At 32.5% G+C, this 15,516-nt stretch overlaps 1 protein-coding gene across 3 annotated transcripts in view; it reads left to right on the forward strand.

Annotated features, from left to right (window-relative positions):
- LOC145295982 (E3 ubiquitin-protein ligase RNF123-like) overlaps nt 1–15,516 on the forward strand; it is a 911,347-nt gene that overhangs the window by 571,328 nt on the left and 324,503 nt on the right. For 2 of the 3 annotated variants that reach the window (XM_080141948.1, XM_080141929.1), the window contains one exon: nt 4,593–4,643. The exons of the other annotated variant lie outside the window; for it this stretch is intronic. In XM_080141948.1, coding sequence (XP_079998074.1) covers nt 4,593–4,643 — 51 coding nt within the window. The remainder of the gene's footprint in view (nt 1–4,592; nt 4,644–15,516) is intronic. 3 annotated transcript variants of the gene reach the window in all.

The following is a 15,516-nucleotide window of genomic DNA, read 5'->3' on the forward strand; positions in this document are numbered from 1 at the left end:
ATCCATAAAGTATGGAAATTAAAAATTAAATAAAAAAGTTTACAAGTGTTTTTGATATAGATGTACATAAGAATACTTTGATAAGTATGTTTTAACTTAAATAGGGATAGTATAATAAAATTGTGGGGTCTGCGTTCGCGCCTGGCCTCCATAGAATGGAAATAGGCACAAACTTTAATAAAGACTTTTCATATCTACCTGCGTAATTATACTTTGATAATTATATTTCAGTTTGAAGAAATATGGTATGATAAAATTATGTGGTGTTCGTTCGCACCTGACCTCCATAGAATGGAAATATGTCACAAAGTTTAACAAGATTTTTAATATAGATCCACAGAATATTGTGATAAGTGTTTCAGTGTGAACAGGTATGGTATAATAAATTATGGGGTTTATCTATTTTATTTTTACTTTCATCATATTTGGCTTTGCTTTTGATACCCCCAAATTCGAAGCTATCTCTTTACAACCCTTCCTTTTCATAACCTATCATACTTTCATAAATCAGAGTCTATTTTCTGTAGGCTGTTTTTGAACCCAGTCAACGACGGGTACTTTTGCTAATATATATATATATATATATATATATATATATATATATATATATATATATATATATTGGTGTGTATGTGTTTCACGATACTTACAATATTCTGTTCTTATTATATTCAATATTTAAAAAGAATAATGTTGCTTTGTGCTACTCAAAATAAAAACCGCCCTGAAACAGCTTAAACACTGGGAATACGATTATATAGTCTTTATTTGGAATATGATTTTAAAATATGACTTAAACTATCAAGAATATTTGCAGAATTATTTAAGGTCAGAATAACAAAAAAGAGCAAAAATTATTTTAGAAAGAAAATGCCCTGCAAAACTATTTCTTATGGATGATATCAGAATGGCTAAAAACTCAAGTAGCATACAGATACTATTCTCCTAGAAAACTGTTATTGGAATCAGGTCACAGTCGATAACGATCGGTCTGACTTCGTATGCCGTAACCAATGATTATTTAAAAATTAATTGTTGGCGTAGAAATAGAGAAAAAAGCCAAAAAAATCCTGACAGAGAAACTGGCTGGTGAAGAAGAGTCAGTATGACTAAATCGCATATGTCTGAGACGGATTTTCACACTTTTTTTTTAATAAAAATAAAAATCATTTGTTCTTTTATAATAAAACGTGTTGTCGGATTGGCGTATTATCTACACAAGAAATATATGTATATCGTACAGGTGCTACCCCGCTTTGATATTTACACATTACTTTTCTCATTTATTTCGATATATGAGTCTTCTTTTTGTTTCCATATACGAATCTTATTTTAGTTTCCATATACGAATCTTATTTTAGTTTCAATATATGAATCTTATTTTAGTTTCAATATACGAATCTTTTAATTTCAATATACGAATCTTCTTTTAGTTTCAATATACGAATCTTCTTTTAGTTTCAATATACGAATCTTCTTTTAGTTTCAATATACGCATCTTTTAGTTTCAATGTACGCATCTTCTTTTAGTTTCAATATACGCATTTTCTTTTAGTTTCAATATACGAATCTTCTTTTAGTTTCAATGTACGAATCTTCTTTTAGTTTCAATATACGCATCTTCTTTTAGTTTCAATATACGCATCTTCTTTTAGTTTCAATGTACGAATCTTCTTTTAGTTTCAATGTACGAATCTTCTTTTAGTTTCAATATACGAATCTTCTTTTAGTTTCAATATACGAATCTTCTTTTAGTTTCAATGTACGAATCTTCTTTTAGTTTCAATATACGCATCTTCTTTTAGTTTCAATATACGAATCTTCTTTTAGTTTCAATGTACGAATCTTCTTTTAGTTTCAATATACGAATCTTCTTTTAATTGCAATATACGAATCTTCTTTTAGTTTCAATATACGAATCTTCTTTTAGTTTCAATGTACGAATCTTCTTTTAGTTTCAATATACGCATCTTCTTTTAGTTTCAATATACGAATCTTCTTTTAGTTTCAATGTACGAATCTTCTTTTAGTTTCAATATACGCATCTTCTTTTAGTTTCAATATACGCATCTTCTTTTAGTTTCAATGTACGAATCTTCTTTTAGTTTCAATGTACGAATCTTCTTTTAGTTTCAATATACGAATCTTCTTTTAGTTTCAATGTACGAATCTTCTTTTAGTTTCAATGTACGAATCTTCTTTTAGTTTCAATGTACGCATCTTCTTTTAGTTTCAATATACGAATCTTCTTTTAGTTTCAATATACGCATCTTCTTTTAGTTTCAATGTACGAATCTTCTTTTAGTTTCAATATACGAATCTTCTTTTAATTGCAATATACGAATCTTCTTTTAGTTTCAATGTACGAATCTTCTTTTAGTTTCAATATACGAATCTTCTTTTAGTTTCAATATACGCATCTTCTTTTAGTTTCAATGTACGCATCTTCTTTTAGTTTCAATATACGAAACTTCTTTTAGTTTCAATGTACGAATCTTCTTTTAGTTTCAATATACGCATCTTCTTTTAGTTTCAATGTACGAATCTTCTTTTAGTTTCAATGTACGAATCTTCTTTTAGTTTCAATATACGAATCTTCTTTTAGTTTCAATATACGCATCTTCTTTTAGTTTCAATGTACGCATCTTCTTTTAGTTTCAATATACGAATCTTCTTTTAGTTTCAATATACGAATCTTCCTTTAGTTTCAATGTGCGAATCTTCTTTTAGTTTCAATATACGAATCTTCTTTTAATTGCAATATACGAATCTTCTTTTAGTTTCAATGTACGCATCTTCTTTTAGTTTCAATATACGAATCTTCTTTTAGTTTCAATATACGAATCTTCTTTTAGTTTCAATATACGAATCTTCTTTTAGTTTCAATATACGAATCTTCTTTTAGTTTCAATATACGAATCTTCTTTTAGTTTCAATATACGAATCTTCTTTTAGTTTCAATATACGAATCTTCTTTTAGTTTCAATGTACGAATCTTCTTTTAGTTTCAATATACGAATCTTCTTTTAGTTTCAATATACGAATCTTCTTTTAGTTTCAATATACGAATCTTCTTTTAGTTTCAATATACGAATCTTCTTTTAGTTTCAATATACGAATCTTCTTTTAGTTTCAATGTACGAATCTTCTTTTAGTTGCAATATACGAATCTTCTTTTAGTTTCAATATACGCATCTTCTTTTAGTTTCAATATACGCATCTTCTTTTAGTTTCAATGTGCGAATCTTCTTTTAGTTTCAATATACGAACCAATGCATAATCTTTCAATACTCAATGTTAGGATCAACTTAATTTTGCTGATTATTTATAGAAAATTGCGACAACTGAGTTGTTTTTAATTACCGTAACTTCTCTTTTCGTCGGAATAGATAACTGGGCCTTCAGCGACATGTCGTTTAATAGTTGGTCAAAGTAGCAGACTAGTCACATCTTTGTTAATAAGCCACTAACGTCCTCAGTTAATCAAGGCCCTTGCACTAAAGTCACGTGCCCTGCTGAAGTCACGGAATAAAGTCTTAAGACATGACCGAAGAAACGATAGAAGCCCAGCCAGCCTGAATGATCGGCCCATCATCGGCCCATTACAGTGTTTGTCGGCTGATCGTCGGTTATGTAATGGGCCGATGATGGGCCGATCATTCAGGCTGGCTGGGAGTACATAAATGACAATTTTCGTTTTGAATTGTAAAAGATGTTGGGTTGTTGTGTTGTGCCGTGGCCACCGTAACAAAAAACTTACGACGGTGGCGATTGCGCAGAATTGCAGAGATGATAATAAAACTAGTGTAACAGTGATTAAATTTATGTAAAATTTTAATTGAAAGAAAAGAAGCACGTATCGTTTGAAAGATAAAAAAAGTCATTTTTTTATCTTTCAAATTTTTATAACTATATTTCATAACTATATTTCAAAAAAAGTGTCATGGTGTTTCTTAATTATTATTAATTTTTTAATCAAATTTAAATGAGTTTTATTATTATTATTTGTCTTTTTTATATAATTTATATTTTAATAATTTTTCATATATAATACAAATGCATATATATATATATATATATATATATATATATATGTGTGTGTGTGTATGGAGATGTGATAGAGAGCAATTTCTTTCTCTTTCTCTCTCACTATATATATATATATATATTATATTTTATATATTATATGTATATGCTCTCTTTTTCATCGTTTTCATATTGCGTGGAAGTACTTTGGGAGTCTAGTCTCTTCCCCTTTTTAAAATTGTCCACTTTTTTTTTGTTTTACCTCTGATTTTAGTACAATTAGAACAGACCAAAAATAATATTGATTCTATAAAGTTAGACAAATTTCATGCATGGAAAATCCTCAGGAAATAATAATTTTCAATCACTTCATTTTTGCTATTATTTTTACATATCTTTTTTACCATATTCAAAATATCTTGATTGCCTTAAGGTCTTTTAAGCTCTGCCCTTTTGCACTTTTTAAAGATTCAAGTGTGTTGTATTATGAATCTATCCTGGGGTGAGTATTTTAACTAGTTTGTGCATATATTTATTCTAAATAACTTCTTTTTTTTTTTTTTAAGAATCTGAAGGAAACAAATCAAAGAAAGGACACAAATCAGATGTGACTTCAGGTTTGTAGTAGATATTACAATTTAGAAATGGATGGCAACTTAATGAAAATTAAGTAAGGTCCTCAAAATTCCAGAAAGGAGCATTTAAACATCAGTGCAAAATATTACGTCTACTGGATCATAACAATAATTGAATAACCATAATAAAGAAGAAAGAAAGCTAACCAGCCAGTCACATTATCCCCTTTCTCTTCTCGCTTATGCCTTGTCAGTATTTTTCTTTCTAGCGAGTGATCTTTAGTTTAAGAAAGGGTTTTAGTAGTTCATCCTCACGTATTATGAAATCACTTTAATTAATTATTGCAATATCAACAAAGCTATGGCATAAAAACGACAAACAACCATAGAATTCGCGCATAAGCCTGAAGAATCCTAGAGTGGATGAAACGCGGAATCTTCAGTGTAGCTTAATCGCCATATACATTTTATAACTTACTATGTATATATATATATATAGTAACAAAAAAAAAAGTTATATGTAAATAGCACCAGACATTAACATATAATAAACTGCTTAAAATATTATGCAAATTAGGCATTCAGATAAGTTTGAATAGTTCATCGGTACTTTATATAGAGTGTATTTCAAAACCTTATGTTGATTTAAATTACAATAACCTGTTTTGATGGTAATGTAAACATGTTTTGCATGTGAATTGCAGACAGGCATCACGTTCACATATGACTGGTAGACATGCAACACGTTTTGCATGTGAATCGCAGATATGTTTTTCATGTGAATTGTAGACATGCAACACGTTTTTCATGTGAATTGTAGACATGCAACACGTTTTTCATGTGAATTGTAGACATGCAACACGTTTTGCATGTGAATAGTAGACATGCAACACATGTTTTGCATGTGAATAGTAGACATACAACACGTTTTGCATGTGAATTGTAGACATGCAACACATGCATTGCATGTGAATTGTAGATATGCAACACATGTTTTGCATGTGAATAGTAGATATGCAACATGTGTTTTGCATGTGAATTGTAGACATGCAACACATGCTTTGCATGTGAATAGAAGACATGCAACACGTTTTGCATGTGAATTGTAGATATGCAACACATGTTTTGCATGTGAATTGTAGACATGCAACACATGTTTTGCATGTGACTTGTAGACATGCAACACGTTTTGCATATTAATTGTAGACATGCAACACATGTTTTGCATGTGAATTGTAGATATGCAACACATGTTTTGCATGTGAATTGTAGACATGCAACACATGTTTTGCATGTGAATAGTAGACATGCAACACATGTTTTGCATGTGAATTGTAGACATGCAACACATGTTTTGCATGTGACTAGTAGACATGCACCACGTTTTGCATGTGAATTGTAGACATGCAACACATGTTTTGCATGTGAATAGTAGATATGCAACATGTGTTTTGCATGTGAATTGTATACATGCAACACATGTTTTGCATGTGAATAGTAGACATGCAACAATGTTTTGCATGTGAATAGTAGACATGCAACACATGTTTTGCATGTGAATTGTAGACATGCAACACATGTTTTGCATGTGAATTGTAGACATGCAACACATGTTTTGCATGTGAATAGTAGACATGCAACACATGTTTTGCATGTGAATAGTAGACATGCAACACATGTTTTGCATGTGAATAGAAAATATGCAACATGTGTTTTGCATGTGAATAGAAGACATGCAACACATGTTTTGCATATTAATTGTAGATATGCAACACATGTTTTGCATGTGAATTGTAGACATGCAACACATGTTTTGCATGTGAATTGTAGACATGCAACACATGTTTTGCATGTGAATTGTAGACATGCAACACATGTTTTGCATGTGAATTGTAGACATGCAACACATGTTTTGCATGTGAATAGAAAATATGCAACACATGTTTTGCATGTGAATAGTAGATATGCAACACATGTTTTGCATATTAATTGTAGATATGCAACACATGTTTTGCATGTGAATAGTAGACATGCAACACATGTTTTGCATGTGAATAGTAGACATGCAACACATGTTTTTCATGTGAATTGTAGACATGCAACACATGTTTTGCATATTAATTGTAGACATGCAACACATGTTTTGCATGTGAATAGTAGATATGCAACACATGTTTTGCATATTAATTGTAGACATGCACCACATGTTTTGCATGTGAATAGTAGACATGCAACACATGTTTTGCATGTGAATTGTAGACATGCAACACATGTTCTGCATGTGAATAGTAGATATGCAACACATGTTTTGCATATTAATTGTAGACATGCACCACATGTTTTGCATGTGAATAGTAGACATGCAACACATGTTTTGCATGTGAATAGAAAATATGCAACATGTGTTTTGCATGTGAATAGTAGACATGCAACACATGTTTTGCATATTAATTGTAGATATGCAACACATGTTTTGCATGTGAATTGTAGACATGCAACACATGTTTTGCATGTGAATTGTAGACATGCAACACGTTTTGCATGTGAATTGTAGACATGCAACACATGTTTTGCATGTGAATAGAAAATATGCAACACATGTTTTGCATGTGAATAGTAGATATGCAACACATGTTTTGCATATTAATTGTAGACATGCAACACATGTTTTGCATGTGAATAGTAGACATGCAACACATGTTTTGCATGTGAATTGTAGACATGCAACACATGTTTTGCATATTAATTGTAGACATGCAACACATGTTTTGCATGTCAATAGTAGATATGCAACACATGTTTTGCATATTAATTGTAGACATGCAACACATGTGTGCATGTGAATTGTAGACATGCAACACATGTTTTGCATATTAATTGTAGACATGCAACACATGTTTTGCATGTGAATAGTAGACATGCAACACATGTTTTGCATGTGAATTGTAGACATGCAACACATGTTTTGCATGTGAATAGTAGACATTCAACACGTTTTGCATGTGAATAGTAGACATGCACCACGTTTTGCATGTGAATTGTAGACATGCAACACATGTTTTGCATGTGAATAGTAGATATGCAACATGTGTTTTGCATGTGAATTGTATACATGCAACACATGTTTTGCATGTGAATAGTAGACATGCAACAATGTTTTGCATGTGAATAGTAGACATGCAACACATGTTTTGCATGTGAATTGTAGACATGCAACACATGTTTTGCATGTGAATTGTAGACATGCAACACATGTTTTGCATGTGAATAGTAGACATGCAACACATGTTTTGCATGTGAATTGTAGACCTGCAACACATGTTTTGCATGTGAATAGTAGACATGCAACACATGTTTTGCATGTGAATAGAAAATATGCAACATGTGTTTTGCATGTGAATAGTAGACATGCAACACATGTTTTGCATATTAATTGTAGATATGCAACACATGTTTTGCATGTGAATTGTAGACATGCAACACATGTTTTGCATGTGAATTGTAGACATGCAACACATGTTTTGCATATGAATTGTAGACATGCAACACATGTTTTGCATGTGAATAGAAAATATGCAACACATGTTTTGCATGTGAATAGTAGATATGCAACACATGTTTTGCATATTAATTGTAGATATGCAACACATGTTTTGCATGTGAATAGTAGACATGCAAAACATGTTTTTCATGTGAATTGTAGACATGCAACACATGTTTTGCATATTAATTGTAGACATGCAACACATGTTTTGCATGTGAATAGTAGATATGCAACACATGTTTTGCATATTAATTGTAGACATGCAACACATGTTTTGCATGTGAATAGTAGATATGCAACACATGTTTTGCATATTAATTGTAGACATGCAACACATGTTTTGCATGTGAATAGTAGACGTGCAACACATGTTTTGCATGTGAATTGTAGACATGCAACACATGTTTTGCATATTAATTGTAGACATGCAACACATGTTTTGCATGTGAATAGTAGATATGCAACACATGTTTTGCATGTGAATTGTAGATATGCAACACATGTTTTGCATGTGAATTGTAGACATGCAACACATGTTTTGCATATTAATTGTAGACATGCAACACATGTTTTGCATGTGAATAGTAGACATGCAACACATGTTTTGCATGTGAATTGTAGACATGCAACACATGTTTTGCATGTGAATAGTAGATATGCAACACATGTTTTGCATATTAATTGTAGACATGCACCACATGTTTTGCATGTGAATAGTAGACATGCAACACATGTTTTGCATGTGAATAGAAAATATGCAACATGTGTTTTGCATGTGAATAGTTGACATGCAACACATGTTTTGCATATTAATTGTAGATATGCAACACATGTTTTGCATGTGAATAGTAGATATGCAACACATGTTTTGCATATTAATTGTAGACATGCAACACATGTTTTGCATGTGAATAGTAGATATGCAACACATGTTTTGCATATTAATTGTAGACATGCAACACATGTTTTGCATGTGAATAGTAGACATGCAACACATGTTTTGCATGTGAATTGTAGACATGCAACACATGTTTTGCATATTAATTGTAGACATGCAACACATGTTTTGCATGTCAATAGTAGATATGCAACACATGTTTTGCATATTAATTGTAGACATGCAACACATGTGTGCATGTGAATTGTAGACATGCAACACATGTTTTGCATATTAATTGTAGACATGCAACACATGTTTTGCATGTGAATAGTAGACATGCAACACATGTTTTGCATGTGAATTGTAGACATGCAACACATGTTTTGCATGTGAATAGTAGATATGCAACACATGTTTTGCATATTAATTGTAGACATGCAACACATGTTTTGCATGTGAATTGTAGACATTCAACACGTTTTGCATGTGAATAGTAGACATGCACCACGTTTTGCATGTGAATTGTAGACATGCAACACATGTTTTGCATGTGAATAGTAGATATGCAACATGTGTTTTGCATGTGAATTGTATACATGCAGCACATGTTTTGCATGTGAATAGTAGACATGCAACAATGTTTTGCATGTGAATAGTAGACATGCAACACATGTTTTGCATGTGAATTGTAGACATGCAACACATGTTTTGCATGTGAATTGTAGACATGCAACACATGTTTTGCATGTGAATAGTAGACATGCAACACATGTTTTGCATGTGAATTGTAGACCTGCAACACATGTTTTGCATGTGAATAGTAGACATGCAACACATGTTTTGCATGTGAATAGAAAATATGCAACATGTGTTTTGCATGTGAATAGTAGACATGCAACACATGTTTTGCATATTAATTGTAGATATGCAACACATGTTTTGCATGTGAATTGTAGACATGCAACACATGTTTTGCATGTGAATTGTAGACATGCAACACATGTTTTGCATGTGAATTGTAGAAATGCAACACATGTTTTGCATGTGAATAGAAAATATGCAACACATGTTTTGCATGTGAATAGTAGATATGCAACACATGTTTTGCATATTAATTGTAGATATGCAACACATGTTTTGCATGTGAATAGTAGACATGCAAAACATGTTTTTCATGTGAATTGTAGACATGCAACACATGTTTTGCATATTAATTGTAGACATGCAACACATGTTTTGCATGTGAATAGTAGATATGCAACACATGTTTTGCATATTAATTGTAGACATGCAACACATGTTTTGCATGTGAATAGTAGATATGCAACACATGTTTTGCATATTAATTGTAGACATGCAACACATGTTTTGCATGTGAATAGTAGACGTGCAACACATGTTTTGCATGTGAATTGTAGACATGCAACACATGTTTTGCATATTAATTGTAGACATGCAACACATGTTTTGCATGTGAATAGTAGATATGCAACACATGTTTTGCATGTGAATTGTAGATATGCAACACATGTTTTGCATGTGAATTGTAGACATGCAACACATGTTTTGCATATTAATTGTAGACATGCAACACATGTTTTGCATGTGAATAGTAGACATGCAACACATGTTTTGCATGTGAATTGTAGACATGCAACACATGTTTTGCATGTGAATAGTAGATATGCAACACATGTTTTGCATATTAATTGTAGACATGCACCACATGTTTTGCATGTGAATAGTAGACATGCAACACATGTTTTGCATGTGAATTGTAGACATGCAACACATTTTCTGCGTGTGAATAGTAGATATGCAACACATGTTTTGCATATTAATTGTAGACATGCACCACATGTTTTGCATGTGAATAGTAGACATGCAACACATGTTTTGCATGTGAATAGAAAATATGCAACATGTGTTTTGCATGTGAATAGTAGACATGCAACACATGTTTTGCATATTAATTGTAGATATGCAACACATGTTTTGCATGTGAATTGTAGACATGCAACACATGTTTTGCATGTGAATTGTAGACATGCAACACATGTTTTGCATGTGAATAGAAAATATGCAACACATGTTTTGCATGTGAATAGTAGATATGCAACACATGTTTTGCATATTAATTGTAGATATGCAACACATGTTTTGCATGTGAATAGTAGACATGCAACACATGTTTTGCATGTGAATTGTAGACATGCAACACATGTTTTGCATATTAATTGTAGACATGCAACACATGTTTTGCATGTGAATAGTAGATATGCAACACATGTTTTGCATATTAATTGTAGACATGCAACACATGTTTTGCATGTGAATAGTAGATATGCAACACATGTTTTGCATATTAATTGTAGACATGCAACACATGTTTTGCATGTGAATAGTAGACATGCAACACATGTTTTGCATGTGAATTGTAGACATGCAACACATGTTTTGCATATTAATTGTAGACATGCAACACATGTTTTGCATGTGAATAGTAGATATGCAACACATGTTTTGCATATTAATTGTAGACATGCAACACATGTTTTGCATGTGAATTGTAGACATGCAACACATGTTTTGCATATTAATTGTAGACATGCAACACATGTTTTGCATGTGAATAGTAGACATGCAACACATGTTTTGCATGTGAATTGTAGACATGCAACACATGTTTTGCATGTGAATAGTAGATATGCAACACATGTTTTGCATATTAATTGTAGACATGCAACACATGTTTTGCATGTGAATTGTAGACATGCAACACATGTTTTGCATGTGAATAGTAGATATGCAACACATGTTTTGCATATTAATTGTAGACATGCACCACATGTTTTGCATGTGAATAGTAGACATGCAACACATGTTTTGCATGTTAATAGAAAATATGCAACATGTGTTTTGCATGTGAATAGTAGACATGCAACACATGTTTTGCATATTAAATTTAGATATGCAACACATGTTTTGCATGTGAATTGTAGACATGCAACACATGTTTTGCATATTAATTGTAGACATGCAACACATGTTTTGCATGTGAATAGTAGATATGCAACACATGTTTTGCATATTAATTGTAGATATGCAACACATGTTTTGCATGTGAATAGTAGACATGCAACACATGTTTTGCATGTGAATAGTAGACATGCAACACGTTTTGCATATTAATTGTAGACATGCAACACATGTTTTGCATGTGAATAGTAGATATGCAACACATGTTTTGCATATTAATTGTAGACATGCAACACATGTTTTGCATGTGAATAGTAGACATGCAACACATGTTTTGCATATTAATTGTAGACATGCAACACATGTTTTGCATGTGAATAGTAGATATGCAACACATGTTTTGCATATTAATTGTAGACATGCAACACATGTTTTGCATGTGAATAGTAGACATGCAACACATGTTTTACATGTGAATTGTAGACATGCAACACATGTTTTGCATATTAATTGTAGACATGCAACACATGTTTTGCATATTAATTGTAGACATGCACCACATGTTTTGCATGTGAATTGTAGACATGCAACACATGTTTTGCATGTGAATAGTAGACATGCAACACATGTTTTGCATGTGAATTGTAGACATGCAACACATGTTTTGCATGTGAATTGTAGACATGCAACACATGTTTTGCATATTAATTGTAGACATGCAACACATGTTTAACATGTGAATTGTAGACATGCAACACATGTTTTGCATGTGAATTGTAGACATGCAACACATGTTTTGCATGTGAATTGTAGACATGCAACACGTGTTTTGCATGTGAATTGTAGCCATTCAACACATGTCTTGCATGTGAATTGGAGATATGCAACACGTGTTTTGCATGTGAATAGTAGACATGCAACACGTTTTGCATGTGAATTGTAGATATGCAACACGTGTTTTGCATGTGAATTTTAGATATGCAACACGTTTTGCATGTGAATTGTAGATATGCAACATGTGTTTTGCATGTGAATTGTAGATATGCAACATGTGTTTTGCATGTGAATTGTAGATATGCAACATGTGTTTTGCATGTGAATAGTAGATATGCAACATGTGTTCTGCATGTGAATTGCAGACATGCAACACATGTTTTGCATGTGTCTTGTAGACATGCAACACGTTTTGCATGTGAATTGTAGACATGCAACACGTTTTGCATGTGAATAGTAGACATGCAACACATGTTTTGCATGTGAATTGTAGACCTGCAACATGTGTTTTGCATGTGAATAGTAGACATGCAACACATGTTTTGCATGTGAATAGAAAATATGCAACATGTGTTTTGCATGTGAATAGTAGACATGCAACACATGTTTTGCATATTAATTGTAGATATGCAACACATGTTTTGCATGTGAATTGTAGACATGCAACACTTGTTTTGCATGTGAATTGTAGACATGCAACACATGTTTTGCATGTGAATTGTAGACATGCAACACTTGTTTTGCATGTGAATAGTAGACATGCAACACATGTTTTGCATGTGAATAGAAAATATGCAACATGTGTTTTGCATGTGAATAGTAGACATGCAACACATGTTTTGCATAATGATTGTAGATATGCAACACATGTTTTGCATGTGAATTGTAGACATGCAACACTTGTTTTGCATGTGAATTGTAGACATGCAACACATGTTTTGCATGTGAATTGTAGATATGCAACACATGTTTTGCATGTGAATAGTAGATATGCAACACATGATTTGCATATTAATTGTAGATATGCAACACATGTTTTGCATGTGAATAGTAGACATGCAACACGTTTTGCATATTAATTGTAGACATGCAACACATGTTTTGCATGTGAATTGTAGACATGCAACACGTGTTTTGCATGTGAATTGTAGACATGCAACACGTGTCTTGCATGTGAATTGTAGACATTCAACACATGTCTTGCATGTGAATTTTAGATATGCAACACGTGTTTTGCATGTGAATAGTAGACATGCAACACGTTTTGCATGTGAATTGTAGATATGCAACACGTTTTGCATGTGAATTTTAGATATGCAACACGTTTTGCATGTGAATTGTAGATATGCAACATGTGTTTTGCATGTGAATTGTAGATATGCAACATGTGTTTTGCATGTGAATTGTAGATATGCAACATGTGTTTTGCATGTGAATAGTAGATATGCAACATGTGTTCTGCATGTGAATTGCAGACATGCAACACATGTTTTGCATGTGTCTTGTAGACATGCAACACGTTTTGCATGTGAATTGTAGACATGCAACACATGTTTTGCATGTGAATAGTAGACATGCAACACATGTTTTGCATGTGAATAGTAGACATGCAACACATGTTTTGCATGTGAATAGTAGACATGCAACACATGTTTTGCATGTGAATAGTAGATATGCAACATGTGTTTTGCATATGAATTGTAGATATGCAACACATGTTTTGCATGTGAATAGTAGACATGCAACACGTTTTGCATGTGAATTGTAGCCATGCAACACATGTTTTGAATGTGAATTGTAGATATGCAACACATGTTTTGCATGTGAATAGTAGACATGCAACAATGTTTTGCATGTGAATAGTAGATATGCAACACATGTTTTGCATGTGAATTGTAGATATGCAACACATGTTTGGCATGTGAATAGTAGACATGCAACAATGTTTTGCATGTGAATAGTAGATATGCAACACATGTTTTGCATGTGAATTGTAGACATGCAACACATGTTTTGCATGTGAATAGTAGACATGCAACACATGTTTTGCATGTGAATAGTAGATATGCAACACATGTTTTGCATGTGAATTGTAGATATGCAACATGTGTTTTTCATGTTCATAGTAGACCTGCAACACGTTTTGCTGGTCTACTGAAAAGTTCTGAAAATATCCGTGACCATAGTAAGACAACTCAAGAGATATTCTCTTTGTTTAAAAAATAATTGCCTCATTTGATTGTAGAGTCTTGCTGGGATCAGCTTTGTGAGAGAAACCATGTCCAGGCTTCAGTTCAATGTTATTTTCAGTGAATTTCTTCTATGGAAAGCTTAACTACCCACAAAAGGCCAGATTTTGGCAGGTTTTAGTAGACTCTGGGCATGAGTTGATGTAAAATATTGGAGGGTGGACAGTTGAGTGTGATGAAAGCCATCCAAGCAGTTTGATCACTGTGCTTCTCCAGGCAGGTTTGTCCTTTAGGGCTTTCAGCCAAAGGACTCTATAATGGGACTTGTATGTTTTAGTCTGATGAAGATTAAATGCTTGAAGTTTGTCATGTAAGGATATTTTTTGCAAACTCAAAAAAATAAAAAAAATTAGTATCTATTATTTATTTATAAACTAAACTTCTGATTTTACTCGGTATGAGGACTCTTCATTGCATCAGCAGATGACCTTGACCTGACAGAACGAAAGAGATCACTATGGCTGATGAGTTCCCAGTAATATAAGAAAA

Source organism: Euprymna scolopes, chromosome 2 (assembly GCF_053919585.1).
Source record: "Euprymna scolopes isolate OS-2025 chromosome 2, ASM5391958v1, whole genome shotgun sequence".
Lineage (NCBI taxonomy): Eukaryota > Metazoa > Mollusca > Cephalopoda > Sepiida > Sepiolidae > Euprymna > Euprymna scolopes.